General features: G+C 42.1%; 2 protein-coding genes across 2 annotated transcripts; one reads left to right on the plus strand and one right to left on the minus strand.

The window, feature by feature from the left end:
- Window positions 1-4,016: 4,016 nt before the first annotated feature.
- On the minus strand, window positions 4,017-5,208 carry LOC6574458. The gene is made up of 4 exons (XM_002000468.4): window positions 4,723-5,208; window positions 4,546-4,653; window positions 4,237-4,485; window positions 4,017-4,176 (listed from the first exon to the last, which is right to left on the minus strand). Exons 1-3 carry the CDS (start codon window positions 5,080-5,082, stop codon window positions 4,291-4,293), a joined length of 663 nt encoding a protein of 220 aa, XP_002000504.1. The 5' UTR covers window positions 5,083-5,208; the 3' UTR covers window positions 4,017-4,176; window positions 4,237-4,290.
- Window positions 5,209-10,879: 5,671 nt separating this feature from the next.
- On the plus strand, window positions 10,880-12,478 carry LOC6574459. The gene is made up of 2 exons (XM_002000469.3): window positions 10,880-10,951; window positions 11,018-12,478. Exons 1-2 carry the CDS (start codon window positions 10,930-10,932, stop codon window positions 12,340-12,342), a joined length of 1,347 nt encoding a protein of 448 aa, XP_002000505.1. The 5' UTR covers window positions 10,880-10,929; the 3' UTR covers window positions 12,343-12,478.
- The last annotated feature ends 2,614 nt before the right edge of the window (window positions 12,479-15,092 follow it).

The raw sequence follows: 15,092 nt of genomic DNA on the forward strand, positions 1-15,092 counted from the left end.
TCTTTCTTGGCTGATAATTGCATATGCGAAATTATTTTTAAACACGAGGTAGCTGTAAATTGCAGCAAAGCCAATTGCGTATGGCTGAAAATTGTTTTGTGTACGCAACAGCAGACAAGATTGGAATATGCAATGCACTGAGTATGGGGGAAATCGGGATGAGCGCAGCACTGGAGCGTATACCAATATACAGAGAGCAGACGGCTACAGAGACAGTAAAATATACTTAGGTTGTGGCCTCTCGTTGCACTAGCACAAGTCGCTTCTTATGCAAGCAGCAGCAGTTGCAGAGAGACACGACAACAGCAACGGATTTCGATTACTTGCATGTGTGTGTGTGCCTGTGTGTGTGTACACGGCATACACATGCACACATACGTTCTCTGTGGTTTAGAGGAAGCAGCAGCAAACGTGTTTGTTGTATGCAACTGATTGCAAAGGATTTTATGGTTGCCATTGGTATTGTTGCTGCTGCCGCCGTCGCTGCTGCTTCTGCTGCTGTCGCTGACGATGACGACAATGCAAAAATACACAACAGCAACAACGGCAGCAGCAGCAACTGATCGCACTAGGCAAACGGGGCATCTGATGCAACGCTCCTAAGTGCAGTCAGTTGGCAGACAAACCGTGCTAGGGGCAGCTGGTGTGCATACGGGAGACACTGCCTTGTTGCCACATAAGGTGTCGCTGCAGCATACAGAACATGAGCCCATGACAACACCAGCAGCAGCAATAGCAGCAGCAGCAGCATTCGAAGTAGCCGTAAAATGCCAACATCAGCATTACATGCGGCAATTGCTGCTGCGGATTTGCAGTTTAATGTCGATGCTATCGAAATGGAATCCTGAAAAGTAGACGCAAGCCAGAGAGACATAGATGTAGAACAATGTTTGTATGTTGTTGCTGTTGTTGCTGTTGTTGCTGTTGTTGTTGTTGTTACTGCTGTTGTTGTTGTTGTTGCAGTTGCTGTGCCACAGCTCTGATTAGCTTAGCCCAATTGCCAAGGCGTTTGTATAAGGGCGCTCGTCCCAAATGAAGCGTTCCTTAAAAGATGGCTTTAAATGGTCAGGAAATATCCAAGCAATTTGCATTTAAAGCGATTGACTAATTAATTGCAGTCTTTATACTAGTGTGCTAATGCAATAGAAACTTTATATCTTAAATCTAACAAGTCTTCGCTTGACTTGAGGGACGACTTTCATGTTTCAAGTTAAAGCATTTATCGAGCCCCCGACAACAAGCAAATCCTCTACCTTCTGCTTATCCACAGAGCTGTGCGTGCTTAGTCTGCGCTATATGCAATATTCAACTGAAGTGTGCAACTTGTAGTCACATGTTAACAAAAAGTAGCTGAAAATCAAAAGGCTTCACGTGCCACAAATGAATTCCGTTTCCCACTCATCGCTTGCGCATATCCTCGCACACTCAGCTTTTGTTGTGGACCGACAGGCGGAGACAGTCCCGATGTTGTTTTTGCTATCAAACGCATTGATTTGATTTCAAAGCTCGCAAAGCATTTACATTTGCCCGCACAGCTCTTCATGGGCAACGGCAACGGCAACGTCGACGGCGACGGCAATGGGTGTGCTCGTTAACAAAAGATACTTACATATGTATGCATTGTATCTTACAGATACTTGCTGGCAGTTGCCTTTGTCTGTTTGGTGGGCCCTGCGCCACGTTTTTCTCTTCCTTTTCAGTCTCCTTTTGCTTGGTTAGATTTAAATGCCGAAATTTCAATGCTGCACACATCACGACACCGGCAGCTCTGCCCCGCCTTTGAAGACATATGCACAGTGTCCTACGCCCCCCCTCCCAGGGGTATATCTAAATCCCTGTGTGCACTTGTGTCTGTCTGTCTGTGTGTGTGTGTGAGTAGTCAACTCAGATGCGGGCATACGTGAAAGTGTAATCACTTGTACTTAATATGCAGATGATGACAATGTGACAATCAAAATGGTTCCAGGTCGCTTACCTTACCCCGTCTGTCAGACACTTTTGCTTTCTCTCCGCCTTCCGTTCAGTCCGTCCGTCCATTCGGTCTCGCTCATTCTCAATGTATTCGTGCAGGATGACGTTATGGCAATCTGATTATTATTATCATCGTTAGAAGTAATGCCTCCACTCCGCGCATGCAAATCGGATTTCCCTTCGCTGATTTCCTACAGGCATCAACACATTAGGCCACTGCCTCAAAGCACTTTGAATTCTAAAAAGGCAATTTGCTTTTATTTTTTTATGGTTTGAATTGTTTGCTTATGCAATATATCGATTTCTGCGGAGAGCTGAGAATTCAATCTGATAATTAACATTCGCTTTAGCTATTTGCCTATAATTGGATGGCAAAAGGAAATTAACAGATTGAATATGATGATAGATTAAATAATAAATATGCCAAGTCTTCAACTAGGTCAAACTCGAAGTTGCAGCTAAAGGAATACAGATGAAAATTCACGTTAATCTCCGCCTTAATTTATTAACGCACACTCCATAATAATCATGAAGTGATAAACTGTAGCAAATGGAAAAGTTGCTCGTCAAAAATGAACAGCTTGGAGCGCGAGTGCGTATGTTGTTAAGAATACAAATGTGAGGAAAAGAGTTTTTTGTTTTAAGTTTTATTTTCGCACACACATAAGCGAGGCACAAGACCGAAAAAACTGTTGGTGGAACTGCACAAACATGCTCCACGACCTGTTCGGCTGCAGTGCAACAGGAGGCAGCGTGTTGATGCAGAAGGGGCAACAGCTGCAACAACAACAACAACAACGACAACCACAACGACCCTCGACGGCAAGTGCCAAACTCGTGATGAACTGAAGCTTTGGCTGGGTCGAGTCCAGTGGTCCTCGAACTCGTGGCCTCGCAATCATCACGTCAAGATTCACAGACGGCCGCACGTCGCGTCGTGGGCGCATTTCATGTGCTCCTCTGAGCCTTTTGCCTTTTGCTTTTGGTCTTTGGTCTTTTATGAGCCAACAGCAACAAGAATGCGAGCTACGCCCTGTACTCTTCTTTTAACGTCACTCTTAACATCAGCCGTTGCCCTAATGAGACAAGTCGTTGACTGTGCCCTGTCACGCCCTCATTCAATGGGCGGTACTAGCGCTTTTACTTACTCTTTTACAGCTTGACCATCACTTTAAAGCGAGTCAAATTTCCCAGGCCCTGATAAGCCTCGGTGCTTGCAGGCTTATATATATAGAGAGAGTGAAATCTCTACTCGAACTCTTTCATATGCTCCTCTGCTCAGTTCTCTTCTCCATTTGCGTGCAAATTAATAACAATTTAAATGATTTATTTTTTGAAAAAAACGATGATATCAGAAACATTTGTTATAAATAATATTTTATTTTTATTTATTTATTTATTTATTTTTTTCCTTTTGGTTCTTGTATTTAATTAAAAAAATGTTTTTGGCTGTCTTACGTTACGGTTGCAGTATGTTTCCGGTCATACTTTTTTTTATGGGTAACGCCCACATGTGTTGCCACGTTTAATTGTTTTATAAAGCCGCAAAGCAAATGCTACCCGCGCATTGCCGAGAGACAAACACAGACAAAGAAATAAGCCCACAGACTCATTATGGTATTTAGCAAAAGAGTTGAACATGAGCGCGGCAACAAGGCTACACAAAAACAGCTGCACACACACACAGACACACACACACACATACACACAACAAGAACCGCACTCACAGAAACAAGGATGAAGACAACAGCGCGAAAGGCAATTTTAACTTTTGTGTATACCTCATGGAAAAGTACTTTACATTGTTGTTCTGCTTTGGATACTTTCTAGGAAGCTCATTTAAAACACTTGTGTCCTTTCTGCAGTAGATTACGAATAGATTGCGCATATGTTGCGTTGCGGTTCTCTCATTAGCGAAAAAAAACAACAACCCAAAACAGTCGAGAATTAAAATTTGTAAAGACTTATTTAAGTATTCACTTTTTTTTTTTTTTTTTTTTTTTTAATTCATTGACATTCATTATTAATTTTCACAATATATCAAATTTAAAATTGACAATCATCATACACCAGCTTATGTTCTTTTTTTTTTGCTTACCTAACATTCTCTATCCTAGTTAGGATAATTTTAGTCTCTGTTGATTCCTAAGAGTTGCCCGATTCTTTAGAATCAACATCGGCTACATCTATGTGCTAGCGTATATGCTGCAATCAGGGATTTGGGAGTATGATTAGGGACTCTATGCAGAGCAGCTTGAAACATACCAGATGCATGGAAGTACATTAAAATTTGAGAAATTAAGATAATAATTAAGATAATTAGTCTTCTTCAGGAAAGAGCGTGTACATGTTTGTGCAATATGCAATAACAGTCATGTCGGACAGGTCTGGAAAAATCTGTCCGAGAAACTCCAAGAGAACCGGCTGATTACTGACAATCTCATAATATTCCTCATATGAGATAATACCATCCTTGTCCGTATCAAACTTGTTGAATATATACTCGAGCATATCCTGTAAGGCATCTGGCCATATAACACATTCTGCTTGCTCAGAGGTTAGTTTTCTACGTACCGCCTGCAATTCCTTGACTTCATCGTCATCTTCGCCTACAAAGAAATGGTCGATTGACATGCCGACAGTTTCACGATTCAGTACGCCAGACGTGGAGGTAGTATAGACCTGACATATCAAATACACAATATAATCCTATATATAAGAAAGCTTACTGAACAAGCAATTGTATAGCACCTTGTAAGCAAACTGAATGCGTTCATCCAAGTTCTTGCTTAGGAACACGGAAAATAACTTCATCCAGGCTTCTGGGCTAATGTACACTACATCAGCTGTTATATTCAACAGAATGCGCTCGATAATCGTCATATCGTAGATGCGAAAGAGCACAAGAAATAAATTGTACATCTGCTTCTTTTTCATCTGCTTGGCGGTTGGCCCATTGACCTGCACGAACTTGTAGTAGATAATTAGAAGACATACAACTTCGGTGTTGGTAAACTCCGTAGACGCGGTAAACTGTTTGATCAAACTGCTGTAGACCGTCAGGAACTTGGTGTTGGCCATGTCATCCATGGTAGTATCGATGCGGTTCATCTTGGCGTGTTTTGTGTGGTACTTGGCCTGCCCTTAACTATATGTGAAATATCTGTTTTTGGTGTATTGTGTGATTGGTCTGTATATGTGTGAGTCTGTACTGTTACTGTGTGAGTACCCAGAGCTAAATCAATATTATCAAACATAGGCCTACTTAAAATACATCATTTTACATCTTCAAACATATATTGTGAAGATAAATAATAATAATTTGGTAATCGAAAATAATATTCGGTTTCGGCTTGGACTTTTCCTCTAATTCCCTATTTCCAAGAAGAACTGCAACGAATTGAATTGATATAATATAAGCACCAATGGCAATTCGTATTGCTAGAAATATACTTACTGTAGTGAATTTTTCCTGCCTATAGGCTATATACGAACAACTTCAAATATATGTCAATAGTTCTACATATATTAATGCTACATCATGATCATTATGTGTGAGCTAATAATAACAATATTACTTACAAATTGTATTTTATTTCTGACAGATTGAAAGGCTTAATTTTTTAGACCTACAGCGTAGGCAGCCGAAGCGAATTAAAATATTCGCTTGATGAAATGTGACTTAAAGCCAGATTTGATGTATATCTTGAGGCCGGGAATTCGCAATTCTATAAATGATGTGAAGTAATCCACCTTCTGCTAGGGTTCTGTTCTCAGCTAACAAGTATTTTGTGGGAGCTGAGTGGCAGGGGCGTGGCTGTTGTCCTAAAACAGAAAAGGGAATGTAACGAGCACAATTTAAAGGCAATAAAAACGAAGCAAAGACATAAAAAATACATCAGAGTCCTCACACTTTGTTCTATGTCTGTGTGTGTGCTGCCATTTTTGTTTTTGAAATAAATATTTCAATGAAAAACATGTTTAAAGCCGTGCGCATGAGAAATGCGAATATAATAATCCATGCCACGCATCAGCCACAAGGATGCGAAGCTTGCAAAGGATTTCAACTGGAAATCGGCGGAAATGGTCGTGCAGCCATTTTGTTTTTTTTCTCTGTTTTTTTTTTTTTTTTTTTTGGGTAACAAATGTTGCCAGCCTTTCGGGGCGCGACTCTTGTAATTGTATGCCACACATGCTGTCATACATGCGGCTTTACAACGCCTGCCCCTGCCTCTCCCCCTCTCTCCCACTGTCCTGCCCTCCCTAGCCCCCGTCTGCGACACGGCGGCATAACAATAAAAAAAAAGATTCACGCGCCTTAATGTCGGCAAGTTGACAACACGGAGTGTTAGCGGATTTACAAAAGAACCACAATACACTCACACACACACACATGCAATACATTACACAAGCAGGCACACTCGCACACACACACAGAGGTACGTATATATTAAAGCCAAAGGATTTTTATTGTGCTTTGCAAACAGTTTTGATTGATACATTTGCATTTGGTACTCTTAAAGGGCTTACATCACAGCTTCCTAAGCCTGACAAATTATTTAGATGTGTCGCTTTAAAACTTTAATAAGCTGCCATTTGATTTGGATATCCACATAAAGGAATTGATTCTGAATTGATTTTGCTGCCATGCGATGCTACGTTTGGGCTTGCCACAAAAGCCGAGCAACTCGGGTAATTATACTGTTAGTGGCCAGCAAATTGCACTCAACCTAATTACTCAAGCTGCTCATTATATATATATATACGTATGTCTTCATACAAATATAGCTTGTGGATCAATTCAATGCATAAATACGAATATATTAACAAAGCTGACGCCAGCTTGCGGTAAAGTCGGTTAAGTAGCTCATTAACTTCATCAATTCATTCAATCATTTGATTCAAATGCAAACACTCAAAATGTGCAGCGAATATTCATGCCAAGGCTGTTGTGTATTTTAAATATTGTTTAAGCACGGATCAATGTTAAAGCTAGCTTAGTGTGAGAGCCTGGATAAAATGAACAAATACAAAATGGATCAGGTTCTGTTATCTCTCATTTATATTATCAATATATGAATATATATATGAATATTTCTGTAAGTACCTTAGGCTCATAATGGATCATCATTTCAATAGCTGTTGAGGTCAACGCTCATCAAATATGCTTTCATCTCTGTGTGCTTTACAATTGCTTTAATTGAAGTGTGTAGATGGATAGATCCGAGTTCCTTAAACGATTGCCGCACTTAAATGTACAATGTTTAATTAATCCCCTTGAGTAGGACAGAAGCCCCTACTTAGGAAGTAGTTTGGTAGCGACTATCAATGGCCAGTTGAGTTTGAAAAGCAAACAAGCAATTTGGCTCGAGATACAATGCAAACTGTGCGGAAAAGTCAAACTCAACTTTGGTGAACAGCAATTTTCGATTAAAATTCCAGTTGGCGATTCAATTAAACACTAATTAAAAGACATTTTTCCACCGCTCGCAGCTGGCAGAGTTAACAGCATTTTGATATGTCCCCTTCACCAGTCGTAGAGCTCTGTTGCTAGGTCGCAGCTCGCAGTTCGCAGCTCTCAGTTCGCACTTCGCAGAGCTGAGCCCTCGTTGCCTATTGGACAGCTCAGCTGTCAGCTTGGCAAAGGACTCGGTGCTCTGAAAGGACTGCCAACAGGATAAGGCGAGTCGACAAATGTGAGGCCCCAGTGATAGATGTGGGTGTGGTGGCGAGGCTGCAATGAATGTCATAATGGAAGCAAAGAGAAAAAGAAGAGCCAAAATCAAAGGCAAAGTTTTTGCTGCATTTGACTTGCCTTTGCAGCACGTGCCTTGATTTGATTTTATTTTCTTTTTTCCCACTGGCACTGCGAACGGGTTAATTTCTAGCACCCGGTACGCTTTTCCATTTACTTTATCACGTTCAAAGTAAATGGTATAAGCGGCATCTGAAGCATTTCTCTTAAATGAAAGTCTAAACAGGAGCCGCAGGTTGATATAAAAATTTCAAATTCAGTATAGCGAAACGCACCAAATTAGACGATAGGGCTTAAGATATATATTAAAGTTAAGTATGACATTTACTGATTGTATGCAGTAGCGTAGCAGTCTGCATACCTTTGCTACGTATTTCGCTAGTTTTTGCTCGAACATTTCTCAAGCTGCCGGTAAAACTATAAAGGCAATAAATATGTCAGATAAACTGGTATTTTTCAACTGTATGCAGTTTTCCCATGGTTGCTGCATCAATTTTAATGGCTTCCGCTAAAATGATGCGCACAATCCGGAGCGCAAGCTGCAGTTGCTGCACTGTCTGCCAATCACCTGTTCAGCGCTCGAAGCATGTCAAAAGCATTGGCTAATTATAAATGTTTTATAAGTAATTTAGCCAAGCGCGCTAAATTATACGGTCGCCACATTGAATGATGCCTCTGCGCTGGCAAGAAGACGGCACAATTTTCCGGTTGCTTGGCTGCATTAAGGCCCTGTCGCCGTGACAGCGTTGTCATGGCCAGTCGGGTACAAAATATCGAATGATGTGCTGTCGGTAAACTAGTTAATTGCATATCCCTCTAATTAGCAAAGTTTTTAGCGACGTTGTAAATAATTCACAGCGGATGCTGCTGCGCTTGTGGCCAACGGCCGTTGCTGCTGCTGCTGCTCCTGCAGCTCCTGCTGCAGTGGCTACAGCTCTGGTTCCCTTTGACTCTGACATCGGTTTGCATATCATTTATCGCTATGTTAACAGTGGCTGCGATTGAAATTTATAATGTGGCGCTAGCAAATTATTTGTCGGCCGCCTTCAAACTTTTAAGCTTGAGTGAAAAATTTTGCCTAATGCGTACGCGGCAAAAGTTGGTGCTGGCTAATGGCATAATCCGCTTTGCGATTGAAAATTCATAGAATTAATTTTTATTGTAAAAAAAAAGAGAGAGAAAAAAAAAAAAAAAACAACACAGAAGCGAAAGTGGGGCAAAGCCAGGGCACAAATAATAATGGCCCAAAAACGCAAACGCGAACGTGATCGAAGCTAAAATCGGATGCGGCCAAAAGGCCCAGCCCCAATTCGAATCCCGGCTCAATTCGCATAAATTTCAACTAATTACAATTTCAGTGTCCGGTGCACACAATCAATGGAAAACCCATAACAATTACAAATACAAATACAAATAATGGAAAGCTGAATCCAACACAAAAAAAAAAAAAAAAAAAAAAAAAAAAAGAAGAAGGAGAAGAGAATATCGAGGCACACAGATGACGGTTATGGCCAGTGCGCTTAATGGCTGGACGTGAGTGTAGGGCTAAGAGTGTGCTGGCCAGAACATGTTCTATATGGCCATTTTGTGGTCATGGCCGGGCCAATTGCCAGCACAGCACAGAAGCTATGCCATGGATGGCAACTGCTGTGGGGCTGCATTGGTGCGTCTTTTGTATTTGTGTTTGTACTTTTGGCTTTGTGCGGTTAAGCCCGGTTGGACGGCGCGACCACAGTGAAAACTCATTAATTTATTCTTCTCGTTCGTTTGTTGAACTTAAAATAACAGCGTTAATCCGCTTAGCGCCGCCATTGACTAAAACAACAACAATAACAATGGAGCAGCCCGCGCCGAGGCTGAGACCAAAGCAGGGACTCCTGCTGCTGCGGTTAGTTGCCATGATATTCATCTGAATCGTGAATGCCGACAATGACTGTGACGAGGCGCTGCAAACGAAATGAATTAAGGCAACCGCAATGACATAGTTACAGTGGCACAAAACATCATCCACCAGACATACACACACACACACGGAGACATGCTTGCATATACTTACATTATGTGCTTGGATACATAGATATCCGTTTATGTGTCGTTGGTTGGTTGAACGACTTGCACTTGGCCATAAAATCGCAGCACAAAAGGCAGAGTCTTGGCTAGAATTGAATTTGGGCCACATAAAGTGCAGACATACACATTGATACGTATGTGTGTAATCCCCTTTTGAATCATACCCCAAGTAAAAAGTTGAAAACTCAACTTGTGGGAACTTGTGGGTCAAGACTTTGCGCCCATAAAGTCAATTGCTGACCTTTACAACAAACTTGCACAGTCAGAAGGTCCTTTACGATTCTACAGAAATGTCTTTCATGTGTGGGGAAATAATTAGCTAACTAGCTGAGAGTCAGATAGAAGAGCCAAGTGCTTTTACTTAAATGAATATAGTTTAACTTGAAGCTATAGTGCTTAGGCTTAATTTGTTATGCAATTTACCTCAATAATATGGGCAATTGAACAACGAGCATAGACTGCGCTAGTAATTCGCCTAACTAGTCGCCCAACGGGGCATGCAAGCAGAAACTTCTCTAAAGTTTTAGTTTACACTTTCTACAATAAATATGCGCACCAGCTCAATGCAAAACTTTAATTATACAGAAATATACGAATTGTATAAGCTAAATTTTATTTTATTTTTTTAAATAAATAATACATACATAAATAATTTCAATTTTTTTTTGCTATGATTTATTAATATACATTTACATACATATACATATACATTTAACGAACTAAAAAACCAACAAACAGCTTGCCATACTGTAATTAATATTATTATTGGATACATTTTTCTTATAATTCGCGCATTTAATATATTGATATATATTTATACATGTTTATATGTATTTGAGTAACAATTATTATGTTATTAAAAATAATGCTTGATAACATTGTTTTGTTATTTACTAACAAATTTGTCATACCCATACATACGTACATTGTACATATGTATGTACAGAGCATTTAAAATGATTTGTATGTACATTGTACACTCATATACATATGTATGTATGTATATGTATGTATGTATGTATATGCATATATTATTCAATAAGCTGCTTCGATAAACGATTAGAGCTTATCGCGCTTAGCCGGGCTTTTCTTGCGCGAGTTGGCAGCGCTGCTTCAGTTAGCAGATATTAAAGATGAGTCTTTTGAAAATTCCTAGTAAGTGCTTGCTGATAGATAAGAGAATGTAAATTCAATTATCATAACTCTCAATCGAATCAACAGAAAGGGTCGCCAAGAACCGAACTTCGAATGCTTCTGCAAAAGCTGCAGTCGCGGAGTCGACTCAGCAGGAGATGCCAACACTCACCCAGACTTTTGCCACTTTGCGCGTCTGCCTGAGATATGGAGAGAGCACTGCGAGCATCTTCAGTCGACTGATCAAAGTGCTGGAGTGCACGAACTTTGTTCGCATTCTGAAAGCGCTGCCCAACGATGAGCTGGAGCGTCTGATGCCCATGCTAGCGGAGCGTTTGACCCGCCTGCGTCTGGAGATGGCCGAGATACCGGTGCTGTGCATCATCAGCAATAAGATGGGCGTGAAGGAGCTGCGGCAAGTGCGCCACTGCGATGTGGCACAGGACAAGACGAGGCAGACTGGGAACAGCTCCAGCTGTAATCTGCAGCTCTTGGGCGAGCTGCTGCCTCGCCTGGAAGTGCTCAATGTTAATGCAGCAATTGTGGCGCCTTTTCCAAACAGTTTACGAAATCTGCAGTCGCTGATGCTGCGGCAGGGCATATCCCAGCTGGTGCTGGACCAGATCTGTGCTCACTGTCCGCAGCTGCAGCGGCTGCTCCTGCGCAACGAGTCGTCCGAGTCATTGGACGCGAAGAACATTTTGAAGTGCTTTCAGCTGAAGGAGCTGCAGATGCCGCTGATGCTGCGCTCGCCGCAGGCTGTCTGCTATTTGACACACCTGCAGCACCTGTCGCTGCAGCGCCTGCAGCTCTGGCCGGGCATGGACTGGCTGCCGAATGTTAAGGAGATTCTCAGTGCCAAGCACTGCCAGCTGCGCGTCCTAAGCTTCGACGGCAGCTGGCTGGTGACACCGCTCGACTTGTCACTGCTGCAGCTGGGCAACTGCTGGGCCTTGCAGGAGCTGCTGCTGAGCAACTGCAAGCTGGCGGACCTGACGTCCCCGCCGGAGCTGCCACTCAGCTGTCGCCGCTTCGGGCTGCGCGGCTGCAAGCTCAACCGGCCGCTGCGCTACCTTAAGAACATTGCACAGCTGCAGCTGCTGGAGCTGCATGACTGCCAGCTGGTCTCCGATGGACGTCCGTTTCTGCAGTACATGCTCCTGCAGCGCCAGCGCCAGCCTGCCTTTGCGCCACTCCTGCTGCGCTTCAGCCAGTCGACCCCGCTGCGTGCGGAGCTAGCCGGCTGGACGCCCAGATATCGCCAGTACAACAGTGAGTGGCTGAAGGTGATCGAGCTGGAGGAGGACTCGCACACCTGGCAGCAGCCCATTGGCACGATTACCATGACATTTGGCAAGCCAGTTAATCATATGCCGGAACTGGATCTGGACGGCTCTGCCCTGAAAATTTGATCACAATGAATGCACATAAATGGAAAATATAATAATATAAGAATAAAGTATTTTTGGCAAATATCAGCAGAAGAGCGAAGTTTTTATCATTAGAAGTAAATGTACATGTATACCAAATAAATAAATCGATAGACTTAAAGTTCTTGATGAAATACCATGCAAATCAGTTAAAGTTTCGCTTTCACATCAAATCCAAAGAAACATTTTTAAATTAAATTTGTTATGTAAGTTGCGAGGAATTCCATAATAGGCCCTTCCACTGCCCCGGCGAGCGTAATGTTGTTTGTTGTTCAGTGGTCCAAGCTGAGGCGTGAAACGGCACACCCTTTAGGGCAAATAAGACAATCGAAATTCGATAATATTGAACGAGAGGAGCGACAAACCTAAGCAGGCCGCAGGCAGCGACGGATTGGGTCAACAAAGAAGTCACACAAAACCCGGGCAAATCAATTCGGAGGGCTTTCAGCTTTTGAAATCCGATGACAGACTAGATGGGTAAATGGGAAAAGCATACATGTATATGTGTGTATGTGTGTATATCTAGAGGAAAATTGCGCAAAAAAGGCAAATAAAAAACAATGAAAATGCCCCGAATGCATGCTAAATAGAGGATTTAGGTAAATGGATTTCTAGGCATTTTCGCATTTGCTCCGGAAATTGAATATAAACTGTGTGTCAGTGTGTGTGTGTGTGTGTGTGTGTCCCTTTTGTCTTCTGCGATGGCTATGTGTGTGCTTTTATTGGTGTTTTATGTGTGTGTGTGCGTGTTTTGCCGACCAACGTTAATAGCCAAAAGTTTAGGCAAAGATTTCATTTTATTATGTGGAAATTTATTAAAGCCTTTGGGCCAGGACGAGGGATTTTAATCGCTTAGCGCCACTTATGCCCATTGCCTGTGCCGCTATTGCTGTGGGCTGAGTGTTTAGTGCTGTTTGCGGTGCTGCTATGCTGGCTGCCCTCAGTTCTCAGCGTCCTTAAGCCCTGGAAATGGAATAATTGGATATTCTTGTTACATATTTGTGCAACTGCTGCTATCGCTCGATTCTCGGAAGCTCTGCCAGCTTTGACAGCACCGGCTACGGGTCTAGCAGCTGACGGTGACGTTGCTGCTGCTGCTGCTGCTGATGTTGATGTTGTTAGCTTTTCAAAATGCTTTAAGTACGTTTAATGGCTTGCTAAGCTGCCTTATGCAGCAGCTACAAAGAAGGCATTAAAGAGTCTACCACAACAAGAAACTTGAGCGAACGCTAAGAAAAGCGAATAATAATATAAATAATGAAACGCAATTGCTGTGACTCTGCATTCAAAATAGGTCACGTTTCTCTTTATGAATAAAATGAAATAAATGTCTTTTATTTTATAATAATCCAATATATACATTGATGTTTGTTTGGCTCGGATTCATGTGAATTTTTTGCAATCCAATACAATCTCTGTTAATTAGCTAAATTTAAATTTCCTCTGATATATTATATTCAATTTTATTCAAAAATCATTTCTATAAATTTACTTCGAGTTTCTTAAATTTTTAGTGCGCTTAATAAATGTTGATAAGTTTTTAATATATATTTTCTTGGCACTTAGTGAATTTCTTTCAAATCATATTGTGAATTTTTGTTCTATGCAAATAATTTTACGTTTTGGAAGAGTTGTGGAGAACTTTCATAACTGGCATCAATATGTGCAACAATCAAAATGCAAATAACAAACCGATTAGTCGATCAATTCCAATAAACTTAGGCAGATTAGGGTATCCATGGCAAAAGAAAATACTTTTTAGATTCTGATTGTTGTGTTTGTATATCCCTTTAACTGGGCAATGGGAATGCACTAAGAGTATTCTGATGACAGGAAGGAAAAAAAGCGACAGAGAGAGAGAGAGAGAGAGAGAGAGAGAGAGACAGGGAGAGGGAGAAAAAGAGCTAAAATTGACACAGTGGAGGACAACAAGTAACAAATTTGAGATATTTTTCTTTTGCTCACTTTCCTTGGCTTCCTTGTTTAGTTGTTTTAGCTTCCGTTTTTGCTGCTGGCGCTTCTTCGTTCTCATTTCGCTTGCTCACAGTTTTTTTTTCTTTTCTCTGTTTGTTTAACATGCGCTTTTCAAGTTAACCCAACGTTGCTGTGTCCACTGCACCACTGCAGCACTGCGCCAAGTCCCTGGTCCGTCGCCAACATTGTTGGTGACAGTTACCATTGGGAATTAGCGCGCTCTGTAATAAGGATCTTCATCGCCCCCATAATCATTGGCCAGTGTAAACCTGCATTTACTGTGGTCATTTCGCTTGCAGTTGACCCCCAACAGCAGCAGCAGAGGAAGAGAAGGCGAGCTGGAGCCGCGAGAGACACGCCCTCTCGTGCACGACATGTCCAGCAGTCGCCCGGGGACTGGGCGCGGACGGATGAGCTGCGAGGCGATGTACCACTGGCTGAAATACTCTTGGGCGCAAATGGTAGCGCGCTTTGTGCGGCTTCCGCCTCGTCAGCTAATACCCAAATGGATGTTTAGTGTAAGTCGCCGGCATTGTTGCTCCTCTGGGTGCGCCAGGGCGGTCCTTCAGTGTGGACATCGCTGCTGCTCGGCTGCTGTATTTTCATTTTCTCACATCCTCTTTGCTTTAGTCGGCTTTTGCGGGCCCCGATTCGGATACCCGCCACGGGTCCGACAAAGCAATTACGTAGCCTGTTATTGTTGACGGAGTCCAAGTTGTTGCTCATTTCTGTTTCTGCTTAAAACTTAATGACACTTT

The sequence above is a fragment of the Drosophila mojavensis genome, unplaced genomic scaffold (assembly GCF_018153725.1).
Source record: "Drosophila mojavensis isolate 15081-1352.22 unplaced genomic scaffold, ASM1815372v1 contig_231, whole genome shotgun sequence".
NCBI classification, from domain to species: Eukaryota; Metazoa; Arthropoda; class Insecta; order Diptera; family Drosophilidae; genus Drosophila; species Drosophila mojavensis.